This window comes from Lagopus leucura, unplaced genomic scaffold (assembly GCF_019238085.1).
Source record: "Lagopus leucura isolate 7727_CA_CO unplaced genomic scaffold, USGS_WTPT01 Super-Scaffold_100008, whole genome shotgun sequence".
Classification (NCBI taxonomy): Eukaryota; Metazoa; Chordata; class Aves; order Galliformes; family Phasianidae; genus Lagopus; species Lagopus leucura.
The window spans coordinates 11,862,249-11,883,830 of NW_024962265.1; the positions used below are offsets into that span (position 1 = coordinate 11,862,249).

Here is a 21,582-nt window from a genome sequence, read left to right on the forward strand (position 1 = left end):
AAAAATCTAACAATCAGGACCAATCCAGCTTTCAGACAGAAAACTTCCATTCTTTTCCACATGAAAGGTTGAGATGCCTGCATAGACAGCGTTGAAAAAAGCTCCACCATACACCCACTCCAGTTGTACTGCAGGAGCTATCAGCCCAACTGCACAAACCCAGAGCAGCACAGGGATCAGCACTGGGACCAGGGGGGCCCCGGCCCACTCTGGGGGTGAGAGCACTGGGGCCTGGTGCAGGACAGCTATCAGTAGCTGGGGAATCCTGATCAAACATATGTGTACACAGATAACTGTTCTAGCAACTGGAGAAGGCCTCAGAGGCATGTGTGAGCAGCTGCCAGCAACTGGGGACACAGGGATGCAACAGCTAGCAGCAGGACCCTCAACGTCTAAGTGCAATTGCTAGAGGGTCCGCCTTGGAGATACAAACATATATGGACATATCTATTAATTTATACCTATTACCAATGTGGACCTCCTTCCTACTTAAACGGAGAAGGAGAATGAGATAGTTGGTGCTGTCTGTCTAATCTACGTGGCTGGTCACACATACAAATATACTGTGTATGCTGTGTGCCTGCTGGGAATACATCTCTAGCCTTGGTATTCATGGGACCTGGAGACGTGCAGGAGCAGCAACAGCCTCACCTGCCTCAGACTGCTGTGTTCAGCATGATTTTCCCCTAACAAACTGATGCTTTACTCACTGAAAAGGATGCAATCATAAGATGCAAGGTGCTGAGATCCTTGTCTCAGAAAATAGTAAGTAGCTAGATAATTTTAAAAGACTATGAAACTTAGCCCTTGTGCAAAAAGAGGTATTTTATACTTCATGCTCCTTAGAGAAAAAATGAATAAATAACACTCGGGACTTTAGCCTCTAAAGATTTATTCCATGGATTATTTATTAGTATGTAATGTTATCTCTTATCAAATAGCAATCTTGTGCTTGTTGTCAACAAAATAATATTTTGGAAACTTGTGATTGAGCTATTTAATCAATTTCACATAAGGCAGACACCTGTGGCACTTTGAGCAGCAAACACTGGTCTCCCCTGCTTGACATAGATAAGGGATGGCTTGTTTCTACTTTGATCGTATTTACATGGGTTCTCGAGGACATCATTCCCATCTCTGTGTTTGTGGCTTTAGTGACATTGGGTATGAATCCGCAATATCTACCCCTTCATAACTTTCCCTTTGAACTCCAAAAGCAGTAGCTACAGACAGTAAAAACAGACAAGTTAATCCTAATGGTATCACGGCCAAAGACTGCTTTGTTGATCTTGAGCCAACTGATAAGGATGCACAGTCCTCTGTGCACCTCAGCTTGGGTAACCATTAGCTAGGTTCACTGCTGTGGGGGAAATCCACTACCAAAAAAACTGTTTTGGAGCAGGCTTCATTGCAGCCATCCAAATGCTGACCAGAAGAGAAAACCTGGATCAGCATCAAGCAAACATACCAAGCTAATCCAGAATCATTGCTACAGTGAATGTAACACTGGAGTACCAATGGTCTGTAGCTGAACACTAGAACTGTTCATGACCTGGCACTCTTCATCCATCTTCTTCTAGCCAAGTGGAACAAGCACACAACAAACAAGTGCCTGATCATGTAACGGGGTACAGTTACATGCTGCACTTTCTGCAGTAGAGAAAGCACCTAACAAGTCCTCCTATCATAGATTGATTCATCAAACCTGTTTGCACACACACCAGTTTCCCAGCTGACTACATCAAGTTAAAAATAAACAAAAAAAAAAACAAACAAACAAACAAAAAAAAACCACAAAAAACAAACAAACAAAAAAAAGAGCAGAAGGTTGCTGTTTATAACCACAATAATTTCAGTGGTCATATTTATAGTGCAAATGTCTGAAGCCAGAGGGGAAGCTGAAGGATAGCGAATCACACTGCAGTTACAAGAATAAATGACTGAGTTGGAAGGAGGGAAGAAAACAGAGGGTTTCAAGTGTATAAATTGACATTCCAGTTTCACTGCTGACAACAAGGTTTGAAGTAACTATCTTATTAACTAACAGAGGATTTGAATTTTCAAAGGATCCTGTAGGGAGGCTCTCTTCCTGGGGCTTTCAGAAAGGATTTGCCCCTCTGCAGAACAAGGTACAACAACTGCTGTGCTTGAAGAAATTCCCAAAGAACTGTTGTTTCTGAAAAAGCCAACATAGAGCTCCAGCACAGGGCAGATATTCCCTTGAGAAGTGGTACCAATAGCTGTTTAATCAAGCTGCAATTCTCTTCCTATAGTTTTTAGAGAGAAGTTCAACTTCTGCATTCACATGAGGATGCATGTTCAGAAGAAACGGATAGTTCCTTGTCAGCTGATCCTATGACACAGATTTTCAGGGTATGTTGTGCACTAGGTGCCAAGCTAAATCTTGTATGAGCAGCAAGTAGGACTTGACTTATGACATAGTCTGCCCAGTTTAGGCAACTGCTAATTGGCTGAGATTCTGTTATCCAAGCAATAGCGTCTTCCTGACTCCTATGTACTTAAGGGTGTTGCCTGATGCTCTGAGGAGATTGCCAGTCAGTGGAAATGACTTTCCTTGAGTTTCTGACATCAGGGTTATGTACAAAGGCCACAAGTGTGCAATGGCCAGTGCTGCTTGTTGTTGAAATACTTAAAATTCACAGTAAGAAAAACAAAGATGTACAGAGGTTTTTCAGTGCTTCACACCAGCACTTGCAGACTCACCTTATGCCTTAGCATTTCTTCTGTGGCTGATAACATAGCTCATAGAAAAAGAAACATCTAATGCTTCCTGGGAGCTTAAACAACAGATGACACATAATGAGTACAACACAGTGTGTGTGATGGCTCAACATCTGCTCTTTGCTACACAAGTAAAACTACTAACCTTGATCCACATAAAAAAAAAAAAGTGGTTCCACAATCACAGCAGTGTAGTTAAGATGGGAAAACATACAGAAATTGTCTCAGACTGACTCATTATCACTTTGTGATTAACACTTTCATATGTTGGAAGGTTTTTCACTGAAGAGAATAAAAATGATAAAATAACCAGCCAAACTCCTGCACTCACCCCTGTACTTTAATTTGATGAGGCTACTGAAGAACTGTTTTTCCAGAAGCATTGGTGAGGTCTTCATTAATCAGCAGCATTTATAAGGTAGCACTGAAGATAGGAGATCAAGAAAATGGTGCTCACCATTCAAGCACACAGGAAGGCCAGGAATCCACCTATCGAATCATCATCTATACCGGACCAATAAAAATATCAGTCTGTAGGAACAAAGAAGAGTCCTCCAACTGATTCCAGCACAAATGGATTCCTTCAAGAAATAACCCATACAGGACACAATGACCAAGGAACTGAAAGAACAGTATGAATGCCTGGGTGAGGACCATCAAAGGAAAAGAAGAAATGCTCATTGAGTTATTTTTCTGGCCTAACTTCCTCTTTCAAGAACGTACTTTCAATACAAATGCATATACAGAAGCCCCAGGTCATCTGTTAGTAATGTGAACACAAGTACAGCAGGATCTGGAGCACTGCAATATCAAAAGATCATAAGCATTCATTTTAAACATGAAACTAGAGAAGAACAAAAAAAACACAAACATAATACAGATCTGAAAATGAGCAAATAAGTACAGTGCAAAATTCCAAGGTGAAGCATGAAACAGAGCAGAGACAGGAGATAAAGAAAGTAACAGAAAAAAAGAAGGGATTAGAAAATAATGTTGGAGTCTCTGTAGCTAGGGCACTATTCCAGTGAGCAGGACATGTGGGGCTAACCCTCAGTGTGAGGAAGCAGCAACTGGACTCAATTCTACCTTTGTCCAGAAAAGGACTGTAAGCACATTGTGCCAAAAAGGTTTGAAAGGAGCAGCAAAAGTTAAGCATTTAAAGAAGGTATTACAAATGCCTGCATCTATGAAAACAACCTGTGGCTTTGTTCCAGCCATGACTTACACATCTCAGACATGCCTCAGCCCAGCAGGGCTCCTGCCACAACTGGGGCAGGCAGCATTCGCTGACAGACATCTCAGGCAATCCAAGCCCTATGCTGCACAGCATATTAAGGTTTTAATTCTGTTCCATGAAAACCAGGTGCCCGGAATTCAAATTTTATAATGCCAAGCCTTAATCTGTCATGCCTTAATCTGATACAGCCCCAGTGGACTGTACTCCAGCACTGATGTTTGTTTCAAGCAACAAACACTGCAGACTCTTATCAGAGCAGAAAGTTCTGTCCATGCTTTAGTACTGAAAGATTATTTGGGAAGCTCTCAAATAAGGATACATCAGGATAAGGATGGCAGTTATTTCACTAAACTTCACTGGGTTCAGATTGATAGGTTGATTTGAGCTTGAGAACTGTAGCTACAGTGCACACTTCTGCTTAAAGTTACAGATTTATGCTTTAAGAGAACAAGTTCTCATGGAAAAACTCTATCAGCAATGAAATATAAGAAAAATTAGCAGCCAGCAGTTCATCACATGCAGAAGTATGCAAACACTGGGTCATGGGTGAGTGACCTTCATGTAAGTTAATGGGGGACCCATGACAGTAGGGCAACCTGCTCTGGTGTTGCAGAAGTGTAAGAGACCGGTGGGAATGAAAGCCCTGATGGCTTTCTCCCTGTGTGTTAATGTCAGAGGAGGAAGAACGGGCAGCTGAAATACCTCAAACAATTCCTAGGGATCTTGTATACTCCAGTTCAGTAGTCAAACTGACATCTACTGTACATGCACAGACACACTGTCATTATAATTGTGTTATTCCTTGAGATCCACTGTTCTTGTATTACTCAGCTAAAGGTCTGATGTTACCACGGACTGTCTGGATTCACTCAAGAAGTAGGCAGGAAAGTTACCACAACATAAACACTTTAGTCACTATGTATTCAAACTGGAGACTCAGGGACAATGGTACTTTAAGGCTTATTAGCTACGCATTACATAAATCAGACACAGTTTGGGCCTCAGCATTTCCCCAAATGATTCCAGTTGCAGCCTGTCAAGTTTATGCTACCTATGGCTGCTACTGCCTCACAGGGCTACAGCCCCAGCTCAATAACAACTGGTGTAACCAAAGTGAAAGCTGAACAACCAGCTCAGCTAGATCATCCTGTGTAGGGAAATCAAGACAATAACAACAAACACAGAACATCAACACTAGCACCGAGGCTCGTGTTCCTTAGGGGAAAGTTTCCTTGGACACAGAAAAGCAGTGGGTTCCAGACTCCTCTGTAGTGAAAGGCTTAAGAAGATGAGCAGGCAAACCATGTGTTTTTGGAACATTTCAGCACCATCAGAGACAAAATGCTACACCTCTGGAAAGCAGTGTGCTAAAGATATGATTTGAACCACAGCAAGAGATCAGAATGCCTACCAAATGGCAACACCTGATGGCTGCTTAGTGCCCTAAGTCTAAGATCTGATGGCCAGAACCCAACAGAGCCCCTAAACAAGCACTCACCTCAGAGAATCAGGCTAAGTTGTGGCAAAGACTGGAAAGACTTTCCTGCAGAATTCCCAGTATCGTACTCAGCCATCTTTACCTTTCAAACTGTAAGTATATTAAACAAGCTTCAAGCAAACTTACCCTGCCCACAGAATTTCGTATGGCATTACTAACAAAAGCACACCAACTCTGGGCAGATCACTCAGGCAGCAGTAGTATGGTGTAGTGATCAGAGCTTAAGCCTTGAACTTATCAATAGATTTTTTCCTGTTGAACTTAGAGCTTTCCCTTGCTGAAACATGATTCCATTAATAACCCAATATTGCCCCAGTTGCCCCCACAAATCTAATTTTAAGCTTAACAAAGCTTTTAGCATGATCCTGCTGAGCCAAGACCCTCAGGTCTATACAACGAGGTATATGCTATCTCAAATCAACATGCTTTATCAGCTACCAACAGCTGCTCTGCTTGAGTGAAACTCCACTCTATCCCTACGCTCCTTCCATTTCAGAGATGTGTGGCAGTGCTCTGCATATCAATCAATAGAACAGTTCAGTTCAGAAACACTGACAGAAGCAGTACTGGAACAAGTGTCTTGTGTCTTGAGAATGCATGGAATTGCCACAAGCCAAGTATGACAAAATGTGACCATGACTATCAGAGGAACCCCAAGAACAGAGCTGATCTCCAGCGAGTTCATTCAGTATGAGCCATACGCCTTTAATCACCTTACCTTTATTGTTCCTACAGCAGATAGCGAAGCAGCGTATGACTTGTGAAAGTTCTGTAAGAGAAATAAAGACATCTATTCACTCAGAACACATTCTATTACACGCTGAGTAGCTGACACTTCAAAAGTCTTTCTGAAAATCTGCCTTCTTTCATGAAAACTTTATGGAAAAAAAAAAAAAAAAAAAAAAAAAACAGCTATAAAACCAAGCCAGCAGCCAGACCTGGGTCCAGACCTCAGCCTTCCCCAACCAGACCAACACCGTGTGTCTGCAACAGATACAAGAATTATGAAGGTACTTTCTGCTGAGTCACCACTAAGTAACTACAGTAAGAGCACTTTTGTCATAATTATCTACCCTTACTTTATTACTACCTAACGTCCTGCCGCAGCTGCTGGCCCACTGGCACGGCGGGGCGCGGTGCACGCGGCGCAGCGGCTTCCCCTCATCCCTTCGGCGGGGTCCCAACGCTCCCAGAACTTTCAGACTGGAAGCTGTGAAACGCTGAGCGAGTCAAAGGCACGGCTCTACCCTTTGCCAGAACACGGGATAAAGCACAGATCAATGGAGTTGCTGGCAAGGCTGGGAAGACGCGCGTGCTGAAGCTAGCGCTAGGAAGCGAAGCAGCTATCGCAGGCGCCGAACGACTCCTCGCACGGCCGCTCGGAGCCACGCGGCCCGCACTGACGGGCAGCACGCGAGGAAATGACGGACCCCCTCCGCCTCTCCTCTTCGCGTTTGGGGTCCGCCCGCGCTCGGCGCACCGCCGCTGGCCCCGCAGCTCACCGCGCACCGCATCCCCTCGGCGACCGCGGGGCCGGCAGGGAGGCGGCCGGGGCGAGAGGGCTCAGTGGAGCTCCGCGGTTCTTCCCCGCCCAGGGACGGCCAAGCGGCAGCCGCGGGCACCGGGAGGGCACCGGGAGGGCGCGACGCCCGGCGGCGCTGCCCCTCAGCTCGGGGTCCCCCCGCGGCCACATCTCCCCGCTCTCCGCTCACCTCCTCCCGTTAGCTCCTCGCAGCCGCCCGGCCCGGCCCGGCCCGGCACGGCGGCCGCGCATCCAAGGTGAGCGCCTGGGGCGCGGGGCGGGCGGCGACGAGCGGCCAACTCCGGCCCCCGCCCCTCCTCCTGCCAGCAGCGGGCGGCCGTGGGCGCGGCTGGGATTCGTAGTCCACCCCCCGCCGTCCCGAGCCGCTCGCACTCCCGCCGCGGCCTACACGTCCCGGCGTGCCGCGGGGCGGGCGGTGTCCGCGGCCTCAGGCGCCTCAGGGGTTCCCGGCGGCCTCGGCCGGGAGCGGGAGGGGCTGGGGTGGGCGGCTGTCAGTGGCAGAGCCATCGGGCGCTATGGGGACGTCAGGGCCAAGCGCTCACCACTCTGCTGACGTTCCTCTTGTTTTTTTTTTTTTTTTTTTTTTTTTTTAAATTTTATTTTACTTCACTTTTGTTTTTTTTATAACCTACCTCATCCTCCTCGCTCCCCGCTCCGCCGGCAGCGGGAAATGGCGGGCTGAGCCCTCACAGCAGGTGCGGGACGGCGCCCGCGCGTGTGGGAGCAGTAGGGTCCGGGTGCGGGTGCCGGAAGGGGTTTCCTTCAGGGTTTATTTTTGTTTTCCAGAGTTGTTTTGAAAAATGCAGGCAGCAGTGTTAGAATCGTGCAATCATTAAGGTTGGAAAAGACCTCTAAGATCACCTGGTCCAACCATCAGCCCATCGCCCCGTGCCCACTAACCCGTGTCCGTCAGTGCCGCATCTCCACTTTCCTGAGCAGGCTGAGCACGGTGACTCCACCCCCTCCCTGGGCAGCCTGTGCCAGTGCCTCACCACTCTTTCTGAGAAGAAATTTTTCCTAATACCGAACCTAACCTCCCTTGGTGTAACCTGAGGCCATTGCCTCTCATTTTATTGCTGTTATTCAGGAACAGTTATTCTGACCACCCTCCCCCCTCACCACAACCCCCTTACAGGCAGTTGGAGAGAGCCATAAGGTCTTTTTCTCTGATCTTCTTTTCCAGACTGAACCATCCTTTCCCTCACCAGACCTGTGCTCCAGGACCTACACAGCCTTATTGCCTTTCTCTGGACATGCACTAGAGCCTTGATGTCTTTCTTGTAGTGAGGGTCCCAAAACTGAACACAGCACTCAAGGTGTGGTCTCACCAGTGCTGAGTACAGAGGAGCAATCACCTCCCCAACCCTGCTGACCGCACTACTTATACAAGCCAAGATGCCATTGGTCTTCTTGGCCACTTGGGTACACTGCTGGCTCATGTTCAGCCAGCTGTCAGTTAACACCCCCAGATCCTTTTCCTTCATGCAGCTTTCCAGCCACTCTGCCCCAATCCTGGAGCCATACATGGAGTTCTGTCCTTTTAGAAGTTTACTACATACATTAGGCATCAGGCACAGACATATGCCAGTAATGCAAATGAATGCAACAGAAAAAAGGTCTGAAGTGTTTCCTGTTGATCGAACACTTCAACGCTCACAGACACACTTCTTTTTTTCTTATTTAAGGTGCAGATTTTTGCTGCCCCTGTCTGAGGAATGCACCTCTCCAGACAGATCTCAGCAGTCTGGGTGACTGGATGTGACTTTGTATTCATTTCAGTTTGTAGAGGATTCATAGCTATTCAGTACCTGAAGAAGGCCTACAAGAAAATTGGAGAGGGACTTTTTGTACAGGCGTGTAGCAACAGGATGAGGGGGAATGGCTTTAAACTGGAAGAGGGCAGATTTAAACTAGATATTAGGAAAAAAATATTCACTGTGAGGGTGGTGAGACACTGGAACAGTTTGCCCAGAAAGGTGTGGCTGCCCCCTCCCTGAAAGCACTGAAGGCCAGGCTGGATGGGGCTGTGAGCAACCTGGTCTAGAGGGAGGTGTCCCTGCCTACAGCAGGGGGTTGGAGCCTACATGATCTTAAAAATCCCTTCCAACCCAAACCAGTCTGTGATTCTATGATTGCCTTGTGAATAAGCAGGAATAGTAGTGAGATGTCCACACTGATTGCAGCCTTTAGCCCTTGATTTATAAATGCATTACAACACAGATATACATCTCTCTGTTACACAAGAGAAAATGTTTTCACCCCTCTCCGATTCTTTGAGACTTGTTTTTCTACCTTGAGATGGAAGATGGTAAAAGTTTGAAAGTTCTTACACACTGACACCATGACAAAAAATGTAGAAACAAGTGTCTACTGGAATGTAGTATTTTGAGAACCCTAAAATGATTCCCTCTCAAATTAGATGGGTTTTTTGTTGTTGTTGATGATGTTGTTTTTTGTAGCTTGAAATTATAAATTATTTCAAAATGAAGCACAGTTCTTTCAGTTTTCTCAAACTGGAAAATTTCAAGGTCTGAACACTTCAAAAGCTGCTTTTTAAGTAAGAGGTTTGTTATAAGCAGTCTTATCCCCAAGAGAGCGTAGCAAAAAGACATTTTGAAGGAAAAAAAAATCAGAGTAAAAGAAATGCACCACATCCAACAAACTTCATTTAGGGTGGTGCTGGATGCTGGGGATACAGAACTGGGGTAAATAGTGGTACTTCAGGAAAGATACCTTTGTGATGCAGTTTTACTTATCCAAAAGTTTGTCTTTTTTTGTACTGAGACATCAGTAGAATGTGTAAGAGCAGAGGTGCAGTGAGCTTAGGGAAGTGTGACATCACCTTTGACATACTAAAGTTCTGAACTGCTTTATTACCAATAAAGCACGCAGTGCAGTAACACACTACAGATAGAGCTGTAGAACTGGAGTTAGTACAGAATAAATATTGCACAAAGAAGAGGGAAAGTAGAAAACTTAAACAGGGAAATAGCAGTGTAAAAATTTTCCTGCTGGAAAATCCACAAGAGTATAAATCATTTTAAACCTTAATAATCCACAGCGAGATTTATATGAAACTCATTGTGTCAATAGCTGTATTTAAGTACATGAACTGAAGCTGGTTTTAATTTCTTGTGTGCGTTTCAGCGTGACCCAAGGGAATGTTAATAGTTCCTTTTGTTGCTTCTTTCCAGCACTGTCTGGCAAACTGGTACGAGACGCTTCAATGCTGAAGTGCTGAACGTAGGAGAAACAACATGAAAAGTAGATGTTTGGTCAAAGCAGGAGATGGTTCAACTTCATAAGGCAGAACAAGACTCGTGCTCTTCGTTGTGGAGCCTCATGAGCATCCTAGGACAGGTCAAACTAGTAAAGTGGAGGTGGACATATACAGATTGAAGTAAAGCATGTTAAGATTGATGGGGATTTTCCTGATTTCGGTGGCAGTTGGCTTGGTTCTCCAAGCACTCCTGTTAATTAGTGACTATCTGTGTCCTGTACAGATACATTACTCATGTCAGGCTTTATCATTGCGTGTTATAGCAGGTATCCTAGAGGAGGCTTGAACATGAGTACATTTCCCTCTTCACCATGAAAACTTCCTGGAAAGTGTAGAAGTGCAAATGCTTTAAAATGTCCTCTGAGAAGGACTGGATTTTAAACAAAGCTGTGTGCCTGTTAGTTTGTATGGAGTGATGGATACAAATCAGATGAGTGGCTTTGCATGTGCTGTTTCTAGACAGTTGGAGCAATGTGTCAGCAGAAGGGTGTCAGTGCATAAGGAAAGGAGGACCTGGGGCTTCCAGCCAGCTCATGCTGTCAGCAGCAGCCTAACATAGAAGCACCCACTAAATCCCTCTTTCTGCCCAGTGCCTTTGGCCCAGAAGCAATCAGGAAAGAAGCCATGCCCTTATGCAAGAATTTCTTTGCCACAAAGTCTTTGACAAATCTCCTCTGAATGGTACAAAGCACAAACCCTATACTCCCTCTATTTTTTTTCCCCTTTCCACTAAAGAGGCTTTATCAACTTGTTTTCTTTCAAAATAAATACAGATTCAGACTATTAATCCAGCAGTTACTGATGCCCTCCTGGATAGAACTCCTGCACTTTTGGAATGCTGTTTTTACTGGGCACTTGCTTGTTAGGTACTGGCTCAAACTCTTCCCATCAGGCTCCAGGACAATGAGCCATGCCTACATTCTTAGGGCAACTGCCAGATCAGTCCCTTACCAGCTTAATTTGGCCTTGAGACTTCCTCAGCAGCTCAGGCTTGAGGTCACTGCTTTATAGAATCTTAGAATCATAGAATGGTTTGAATTGGAAGGGATTTTTAAGATCATGTAGTTGCAACCCCCTGCTGTAGGCAGGGACACCTCCCTCTAGACCTCTGGCCTTCAGTGCTTTCAGGGAGGGGGCAGCCACATCTTTCTGGGCAACCTGTTCCAGTGTCTCATCACACTCACAGTGAATAATTTTTTCCTAATATCTAGTCTAAATCTGCCCTGTTCCAGTTTAAAGCCATTTCTCCTTGTCCTATTACTACCTGCCCATACAAAAAGTCCCTCCCCAGCTTGTCTGTAGGCCCCCTTCAAGTACTGGAAGGCCACTATAAAGACCCCCAGAGCATTCTCTTCTCCAGGCTGAAGAGCCCCAGCTGTCTCAGCCTGTCCTTGCAGGGGAGGTGCTCCAGCCGTCTGATCATCTTCGTGGCCCTCCTCTGTACCTGCTGCAACAACTCCATGTCCTTCTTGTGTTGGGGCCCCAGAACTGGATGCCGCACTCCAGATGGGGTCTCATGAGAGCAGAGTAGAAGGGCAGAATCACCTCCCTCAACTTGCTGGTCGTGTTTCTCTTGATGCAAGCCCTTGTTGAGCTCATACCTGGTTAAGCCTTGTGGTTCCAGAGCTGAACTAAATGGGATTTGTCTGCCAGATGCTGTAGTTTGCAGCCCTTTGGATGGCTGCTGGTGGCTGGCAGTGTGGTTGCTGCTGAGCATCCTGCAGTAGAGCCTCATGCAGATCCTGCTTGCCCACTGATGAATAAATAATGAGATGGTGCTGGGGCAGCAAGTTACCCAGTGGCAATTTGCTCTGACGAGTTAGCAACTGAATGAAACAGAACCATGTTTATAGCTACTCTTGTGTTTTTTCCCATGTGTTTTCTTTTCTGGACTAAACAAACTCTCTACTTGGAAGGTTGCAGTCCTATGGGTCTTGTTTTTACCACTGTAAACTGAAATCTCTTCAGTTTGTTTACATCTATATTTAAGTGAAGGGCTCAGCAGCCGATAACTGCTGTCTACTATAGCAGCACTGACAGCTGCATGTATGTTTTCTGTATTTTACCATAAATGCTTCTACTGATACAATGCAAAGTGACATTTTTTTATATACTGTATGCTGTTGATTCTCTTCCCTTGGTTTTGCTGTCAAGCCAGGTATTTACTCGGTGTGCAGGTACCTCATTTCCTCTTTGACATCATATTGTCCTTCATTGTATTTGGTTTGTTTTTTCATTTCAAACCGTTTCTCTAAATTGTTCTGTTCATGCAAAGCCTGATTCAGTCCTTCAAAAAACTTGTGCATCACTCTTTTCTTAAGGCTGAAGTAATGTCACCAGCTTTGAATGAAGCAAGCTCAAGAGAAGACTATTTAGAGGCAAAATTATGATAACTTTGGTTTTCCATTGTTCCAGGAACACCAGCAGGCAAGAAAGTCATTCTTCTATATTTTTATTTCATCTCTCTTACATTTTCCTTATTCTCCTGGAATACAGGATCATGTGCTGTTGGGGAAATAGGAAAGACCATAAGGCATCCTGAAGGTGTCAGTGTTCATAGTTACACATGGCAAAGTTTTATATCAGTAGATAAGCTTGTCAGTACATTTTATAGCACTGTCACTGGTTTATTGCCATTGATTATGTGATGTGTCACCCTTGCTATTTCGCAAGCTATTTAACATCAGATGATTCATTACTTTCAGTCACATGGGAGGAAAAATAAAATAGTGCATATACTGAATACACCGCATAGCATCATAGAATCATAGAATCATAGAATCACTAAGGTTGGAAAAGACCTAAAAGATCACCCAGTCCAACCGTTCACCTATTCCCAATAGCTCCTACTAAACCATGTCCCTCAACACAACATCCAGTCTTTCCTTGAACACCCCCAGGGTCGGTGATTCCACCACCTCCCTGGGCAGTCCATTCCAGTGCCTGACCACCCTTTCTGAAAAGTAATACTTCCTCATGTCCAGCCTGAATCTCCCCTGCCGTAGCTTGAAACCATTCCCCCTGGTCCTATCACTAATGACACGAGAGAAGAGGCCGACCCCCAGCTCACTACAACCTCCCTTCAGGAAGTTATAGAGAACAATAAGGTCTCCCCTGAGCCTCCTCTTCTCCAGGCTGAACATTCCCAGCTCCTTCAGCCTCTCCTCATATGGCCTGTGTTCCAGACCCCTCACCAGCTTTGTTGCCCTCCTTTGAACACGTTCCAGGGCCTCAATATCTTTCTTGCAGTGAGGGGCATGCGCATGCTGCTCTGTGTGCTGAAGGAATGGAAGGAAATTAAGGACGAACTTCATGGAATTTGGAAAGGACAAACAACAAAATCACTTGGAAATCTGCCAGTGGGGATGATTTTCTTGAGATAAGCATGTCTATAGTTTATAGTCAGCTCTAGTGAGATGCGCTGAGGGATCCCTCTGTGGTCATGGTTGCAAAGACTATTCAAGAGAAATAAATACAATTGTGAAAAGCAGCTTCTCTGGCTATGCTGGCCTCTTGTCTGGAAAGTGAACTCAGGCTGTTTGCCTCATTGTATCAATCTTGCTGCCTGTAAAATAAATGAATTCCTTACCCTAGCAACATAGTATCAGCACATGAATTTAGTTTGACATATTACTCATGGCATATTAGGACAAATAAGATTATCTTAAAAAATATGAGTGTTTATTAATATCTCGCCTTTTTGTTTGTTTAATGGGTGAAACTTTCTATTACAATATTTTAAAATCTCTTGCACAAACATTAAGATACTATGTCCTTTAATAAAATCACCTATTTCTTCCTGTTCTTTTTCTGAATAGATCCTTGTTTCAAGTCCTGAAAGCACACATGAGCTGGGCTCTTGCAGCAAGTTTCCTGTTTTGACAAAGGCTGGTTGCATAAATTTGACCAAGCCAAAGTTTTGACTTGTTGGTCACTAAATGACCTGCTTTTTTTTCCTGTACTTCTCAGGTTCTAATGACCAAAAAAACTTGAAAGTTAAACACATTTTATGTATCTGGCATAGATTTATAACAAATGCTGTACTCGTTCAAACCAGTATAGTGCCAAAACCAGTGGCCAGAAGCAGATATGCAAGAAGATTTAAGGGCATAACATGTGTATGATATTTTGCTTTGATATTTGCCCATTCCATACCTGCCCCTGCCATCATTAGGTCAGATTTCTTGAATGTGTTGTGGTTTGCTTACTTAGTAACGTGCATGGATTTCTCTTCCAAGTACTGGTTAGTCTCCTCTTGTATCTCAGAAAACATTTCATAACTGCAACACAATTTATCAAGGCCTGCCATGTATGTAATCTCTAATACTGTGTGAAGAAATAGTGGCTTCTATCTCTTTTGAACCAGGCCCTTTTTGTGCTGTGTGGTACTCAGAGCTTGGAAACACCAATTTGCACCAGTATCTGTCCTCAGACTTGTGCCGTATTTTCATCCTGAATGGTATTATGCTTGGACAAAGCTGTGAGGTGTAAACTGATGCTGTTGGTGCACGACCCCTCTGTGTTGGGTTTGAAGATAAAGAAAAGTCAGTGCATATATTGGTCCATGGTCCCATTTCATTCCTTGCACTGGGACAAGCTCCAGCAAACCTGGGAAGATCTCTCTGTTTGCCTCTGCAGACACTGCTGTTTTCAAAGTGATGTCATGTACTAAGTATATATTTTTAAAAATACCATCAATATTTGTATTGCAGTCTAGATAGCTAGTAAAAGAATTTGGTTTATGATTTCTTGGAAAGCCTACACGGCTCGACAAGTCTAACATCAGAGTTGTTTGTTGACATTATTTTTATTGAAGCATGGATCTTTAGCTTGGTTCACCATAAAGTGAAGCATTTTATTTATGATAATAGACAGTTTAGGGCTATAGGGGCATTATAACGTTGCTGGTGTAAATACAACCTTATCAGAAGATACAAACATGACCCGCAAGAGAAACAAACACCTAAGAGAACACAATGAAACGTTCACTGTTTACAAATCACTTCATTACTACAGACACCAAATGGCAGTTACTGTAAGTAAATCAGTTGCAGAGAACTGACTACATTTAGAGAAGGAAAGGGAACTTCTGTTTGGGGCTTCATCCACAACTGCTTAGTAGAAAAAGGTTTCATGTCAAGCATTCTTTTTTTTATCCACAAAACAATGCTAACCAACAGACATATAAAAGAATAGGACTGAAAGATATCAACGTCTTTACAACTACTTTTGCAATTATCTTCTTGATTAGGTACTTTGATTTTTTAATACACTTTGTCAGAAGGTAAATAGCCCAAAAGTCAGCAGCAAAAATATTACAACAACAAAACAAGTAAATACAGTGCCAATGTGTCATTTTGTAGAATACAAAGAGGACAAACAATGATAACTTAATCATATAAAATGACACAGAGCTGAAATACAGTGCACTTAAATACCTATGTGACAAAAAATGTTAAATTCTGTACTTAGTATGTACGTTCTTAAACATAAAATCTGAAAAGTCTTTGTGCTTAAACTTTTTTTCCTGTTAAACAGAATTAGTTGCTTACTTCCAATACTGCCACTGTAACTGATATTACAACAGATCACAATTTTCACAGACACGTCAACATTAAAACATTTACCTATGAGAAAATAAGTCACTTCTCATTAGTTCACAGTGCGAAAAAGTGGTGTACACTCCGTCTTGAGAAAGGCTTTCAGTTATTCATCAAGCCAGTTGCAGAAAAGTCCTGAAACCAGATGCAGTGCTAGGTTCAAAGAATGGAAAGCAACACATCACATGTTGGGAGGAAAAAATAAATTTCTCATTTCTTCATGGATATCGTCTAAGTGACCTTCGTCTTCTGTTGTAGAAATGCCTGAGCCCATGTTGCCGTGAAAAATTCATCATGTAATTTTGTTTGCGAGTGCTGTTAAAATCAAAGGGCGAGGGGAGGAAGAGAAGAATGTCAGTTTGTTATTGGTACTTAAATTGCTTCTGGAGCAATGAGCTAGTGGGACAGATTCTTCTTGTTTCTTGCATAATTTTTGAAGCGTGTAAAGTAGTGTAAAGCACACGCTTGGTACAACAAGGTACAAGGCAATCGAGAATCTGTCCCACTTTGCTTTTTATTTACTGTTCATTATCTTGGGGAAAGGTTAAGAGCTTTCAGCTAATTAAAGCTTGAGCTGTCTGGGGCCATATTCACTAAAGCTACATGCACTTCGTACCCTCTCAATACAGTGCATTTCTCTATTGCAGTCTTATACTCCAGTCACCTTCTGTCTCAGAACATCAGTTGCTGCATCTTGAGAACAGAGGAGAAGCTTTACTTTGTTATCTTCCACCTTTGCCACAGAGAAAATGAAGTATAATGCTTTTATGCAGATTTTATATTTCCCTCCCCTGTACTCCTCGTCTCAAATTGGAAAAAGATCTGGGAAGTCTGCATCATTACATGGGAAGAAACCAGGCAGGAGACTGCATCCTGACTGAAGGAGAGACACGTGCTCACACCTGTGTGGAGAAGAATCATCTCATCTTGTTTAGGTTTCTGCTTCTACTGAGGGAAGAAAGAGCCATGAGAGGGCAGCAGCGCACAAGACTGCTCAGCCTGGGGTTCGGCGCCTGAAACCTAACTAATGCCAAAGGGCTGGATCCTACCTTCAGGTAGGTTGGCATCTGTGAGTTTTCCCAGTCCATAAAGAGTAAATACACATGCTGTAACTGGTTACACATTCAAGTGCATGAGCTTATTTTTAGTGAATATGGCCCTTAGGAAAAAGAAATAATTGCATGCTATGCAAAATAAGTATGGTCCTCCAAAGGCAAAGATACCTTATGCTTTGTACCATGACAATGTCATCTACAAAAACATGTGTAACAAAATTATACCCTTTTCAACAGCTAATCTAGAATCTCAATGATAAAATTAAATAAAAGCAGTTGTGTCAAAATGTAGAATGTAAGCCGCCCATAAATTGCAAGCTGTCTCCCAGCTAGTTTGAAAATTTCTTCATCCAATTTTATGGAAAAATGAAACTTTTTATGGAAAAATGAAATGACAGTGGATGCATCCAACACAACTTTTTGCACTCTTGTTTAAGTTAGTGCTCTAGAGCATTTGAGTTTGACTTGTCCTTGAATTTCACATGAATTTTTCAATTGAAAAGTTCTGTGCTAATTTGTAAGTTATGAGTGAGAGAGTGACAGTGGTCAGTTTGTATGCTTTTAACGCTACTTGGTAGCTTAAGTGCAAAGAAGCACCAAAGGCCAGCGTTCATTCTAATCATACTCTGTGCAGCATCACCCTCAGTGCGCTCAGTGGCCCGCACCAACCCCAGCTGGCCTTGCTGCAGACACGTGGCACAGAACGGAGCCTGGCGACGTGTCTGGCTGAAACATTTTCCCCTTTTGGAACTAGTTAAATTCAGGGCTGAGCGCGGCTGTGAGATCCTCAGCGTGGTCGCAAAACCCCTCGCGCAGCCCGGCACAAGGAGTTGCTGTCCTTGGTCCTGGCCCCACGTGATACCCTGCTGCCTTTCACTGCTCTCATTCAGCTGCAGCTCAACAGAGGTTTTCACCATTTTGGACGCTTCTAGGTATGCCTGGCCTATATTTCACTTGCAGCGCCTAACCATTTTGTAACTGACACGCATGTTGTGATGAGGACATTTAAAACTATGAACAAACACAAAAATGACAAAAAAGAAAAGGAAAAGAAATACATGAGAAAAGGAATAAAGGGTTATCTACAATTTAAAAGTGATTGTTTTCTAATGTATATTCAGTCTGCTTTAGTTATTGTATGAGATGATCAAGATGTTACAAACAAAGAAAATATACATTCCTCTTCTTGCATGGAACACCACAGCATTGCAATGTGTGAGAAACAAGAAAAATCTAAACTCCCAAGAACTAAATGCTTTGGGTTTTTTGCTTGTACTGGCATGGTTCAAACTTGTTCTTTCCAAAGGCTGAGGTAGGCTTCTCAACTGCTGGACTGGATGCTACATACATAAAAACTTCATGTCTGCTATAGAAAGCAGCATGGTTTTCACTCTTGTTAGAGATAAATTGGTGTATCCTATACAATACAGTACAGTATCGTATTGTAGGTGTAGGCTGATATTCACAAAATAAGTCTATATTAATTTCTCTCTATATTAATTTCTATATATATTCTCTGAATTAATTTTACTGGTAGAAGAAAAAGCACTGGATTACAGAGACTTGTAGCACAGTTTATGAGGAGGAGCCATTGGCTCTTTAGCAGATCATTCTGTCTACTGGATATTTTCTAGAGCATTGTCTGAACTAAAGCCTGCAATTTAAAATTTGTGAAAATAGGACATAGCCAAATTCAGTTAAAAAATACAAAAATACAGTTAAAAATTAATTTATCTAACGTCACTTATTTTTTCACGTTTTTCTCATTTTTCATGTTTTTGTTTTTGATTGACAGGGCATGGTAGGAACCAAACAGAAGCAAAAATATTTGGATAACAAAGCCAAATCTGAAAGGAAAACTGTAAAGGCATGGTCTCAGGGCTACAGTTCTGTTGAAATTTGTGGCAGAATTACAAATTATTCATTAGGAGAGTCAAAAGAAAAGCGATGTGATTATTGGCTCTAGTGAGATCAAGACTTGAACCCACAGCTCAGTCATGGTGTTGGCTACTATTATCTAACTGTGGCAGCACGCAGCAGCATAGCTACAAGTAACAAGAACTACCAGGCGCCATCTTACTGTGTGTCCGAGAGACATGGGTGCCCAGGCACCAGACTGATTCACTGACGTATGACACCTGGCCAACGCTTCTGCTCTGTAGTCATTAATTAGAGAAAAAAGTGGGAATTCCCCCTTGGAGCTGAGAGGTTGCCCATGCGATAGGATGGGGGCCCTCCATTTGTACAGCTTATCGTGCTGCAGCTCCAGTAAAACTGCCATTGTCCAGTGGTGAGATGCTGAAAACCTTTGGCTAATGTTAGCTACCCCTGATACTCCCTGGGGCAGAGCTGCAGGAACAGGGCCCTAGAGAGCTGTGGCACATCTCAGAGAACACAAAGGATTTTCCATGGACCCATCACCCACAAAACTTTGTCAAAGTACTGTAGCTGTAGCAGCAAGTTATATTTCATATCGATTCAGGGAAAGTACTTACCTTATTCTAGTGTAAAACCAATGACAGCAAACAATGAAATACAACACAAGTTAGAAAATGCCTTTCAATGCATGCAGCACTGTGATTAGTCATAAAACCCTGATGAGGTTTAGAGGCAATATAGGATTTTTCATCTCTTTTGAAAATAAAAATTGAACAAATTATTTCCTGATATTTCAAATCAATGCTTACATTTTTATTTTCTATAAAATTCAGCATGCACTTTTTAGAAACATAATAAAAATGTCATAAAAGCACAGACTGCATCAGATTAAATTTGGCATAAATGTTGTGAATATTCAGATAATTACCTAATGTTTTAGTATTTCTGTTCTCTGTTATGACTATGTTTGTACTTTAATTTCAATGCAATTTTCAAACAATTGCTTTTTATTAAAAAATAAAGTAGATGAAAATGCTTTTCCACATGAACACTCTTTGCTAGAGCTGGGATATATAATTTGTATTTTAATGTTGCAAAATAAGGATAAGCATCCTTTGCACCAAATACAACAGAGTTCCTCACTAAATCATTTGTGCCAAAAGTGTGAGAATATCTTGACAATGAAGAGCATGGAGTGATGGCCATGGAGGGATTCGTTCTGTTTCCCAACAATTAACCATAATACAGTAGGGTGTGTAATATTACTTGCATTCATTGCACAGCTCCAATTCCCATGGATTACATCATGAGTTTTGGGGTACAAAGAAAGCAACACCAGACCATTAGTATTCAGTTTATCATTGTTCTTTTATTCTCAGTATCTTTTATCCGAATTCAGATTTGAAGAAGTCAATAAAGGCCTTCCCTATATACAAAGAAATGGCAGTTCAAGTGCACATGCAAAGAAGGGAGTGGTATCTGTGCAGCAGACAGGCTGTGAGCTCTCCTTCGAGAGAGGAACAAGGTGCAGATGAAATGCAGAGTTGGAAATGGGCTGTTCTTAGGGCAGAAATGCAGGGACACAAAAAAACACTCTGAAGTCTGGAGTAAACTACATTTCTTTTATCCTAAGAAAAGCCACAGTCATGGAGTCACGTGAAGGTTGTGCCCAAAGCTTTCTTTACAGCTGCAGAGAAAAAATGTGGCACTAAAAAGGAATTATCAGCACTAGCTCTAAAGGGACCTCTTGCTAACTAATATCTTCTTCCATCACATGATACATATCAACCGTTATTAAAATAAGTTGGCCAATGGTTAGTTGGCAAGATCAATTTCATGTACCCCATATTCAAAGCAGGTACTGTGTTGGAAAGAGGTGCTCAACGTGAGCACTATTTGCAGCTGCAGTACAGCATTAAAAATACTGCTTTTCAATGAGCGATTCAAACAATTAGTTAAAAAGTGGGGTGATTCTAAGGAACGTACAAAAGCACTCATCCATTTTCTTATCATCGCTATCTATTTTGCATGGACAAATCACCTGCAGGCTATTTTTCCCCCCAGCAAAAAAAGGAAGCAAATAGATTGCTTTCTGAAAATGTGTTTGCTGGTAAAAGGAGGATGTTCCTTGATTCAGAAATCAATTAGACTGAACAGTGCTGTGACACCGGCTGTGTATCACCTGTGGGCTGCATCTGTGCTACAGCGGGGCAGCGGGGCTCATGACAGAATTAATTTCAAATCTCTGCATAGCTAAGAAGAGGTGAGGCATGTAAAAAGGTATCACATAGTTGTCCCTGGGTGGACAGTCTCTGGGGAGGACTGTAAGGAGGAGCACAGATATTCCTCACATCAACTGGGGAATAAAATCATGAAAAGCCTGGGTAGTACTACAAGCCTACTGACCCGCTCTACCTGCAGCAGGTGCTTTCCTTACTTGCCTTCCTACTCCAGCCCATAGTCTGCCCAAGGTGAGCACAGCTAACTTGCCCTTGGGCTGAGGGAAAGCTGGCAGAGCTCTGCACACTGCTGGGTCTGCAGACAGCCAAGCCAAAGAGGTACAGGGAATACGGGAGAATGTTTGTGATTCTTCCACTACTCTCTGGGCTGACAAGATGAGTTGTATGGAAAACAAGAGATTTCCCTGTGGCCAAAACCACACCTCCAGTTACAGGTCAGCTTCTTGCTGTAATGCCACACAGGTGTCTGCTGTGGTGACATGGGTTCATAGAGCACAAACAAGCATGAA

The 21,582-nt window shown here is 43.1% G+C and overlaps 2 protein-coding genes across 2 annotated transcripts in view; both read right to left on the reverse strand.

Annotated features, from left to right (window-relative positions):
- The window catches only part of SLC26A5 (solute carrier family 26 member 5), a 32,927-nt gene extending 25,681 nt beyond the window's left edge, over positions 1–7,246 (reverse strand). The window contains exons 1-2 of the mRNA XM_042872282.1: positions 7,190–7,246; positions 6,196–6,246 (exon numbers count right to left, since the gene is read on the reverse strand). The gene's annotated coding sequence lies outside the window, so the exon portion shown is untranslated. The remainder of the gene's footprint in view (positions 1–6,195; positions 6,247–7,189) is intronic.
- Positions 7,247–15,088: 7,842 nt separating this feature from the next.
- The window catches only part of RELN (reelin), a 270,856-nt gene continuing 264,362 nt past the window's right edge, over positions 15,089–21,582 (reverse strand). The window contains exon 64 of the mRNA XM_042872293.1: positions 15,089–16,215. Within this exon, the coding sequence (XP_042728227.1) occupies positions 16,119–16,215 (97 nt within the window). The 3' untranslated portion in view covers positions 15,089–16,118. The remainder of the gene's footprint in view (positions 16,216–21,582) is intronic.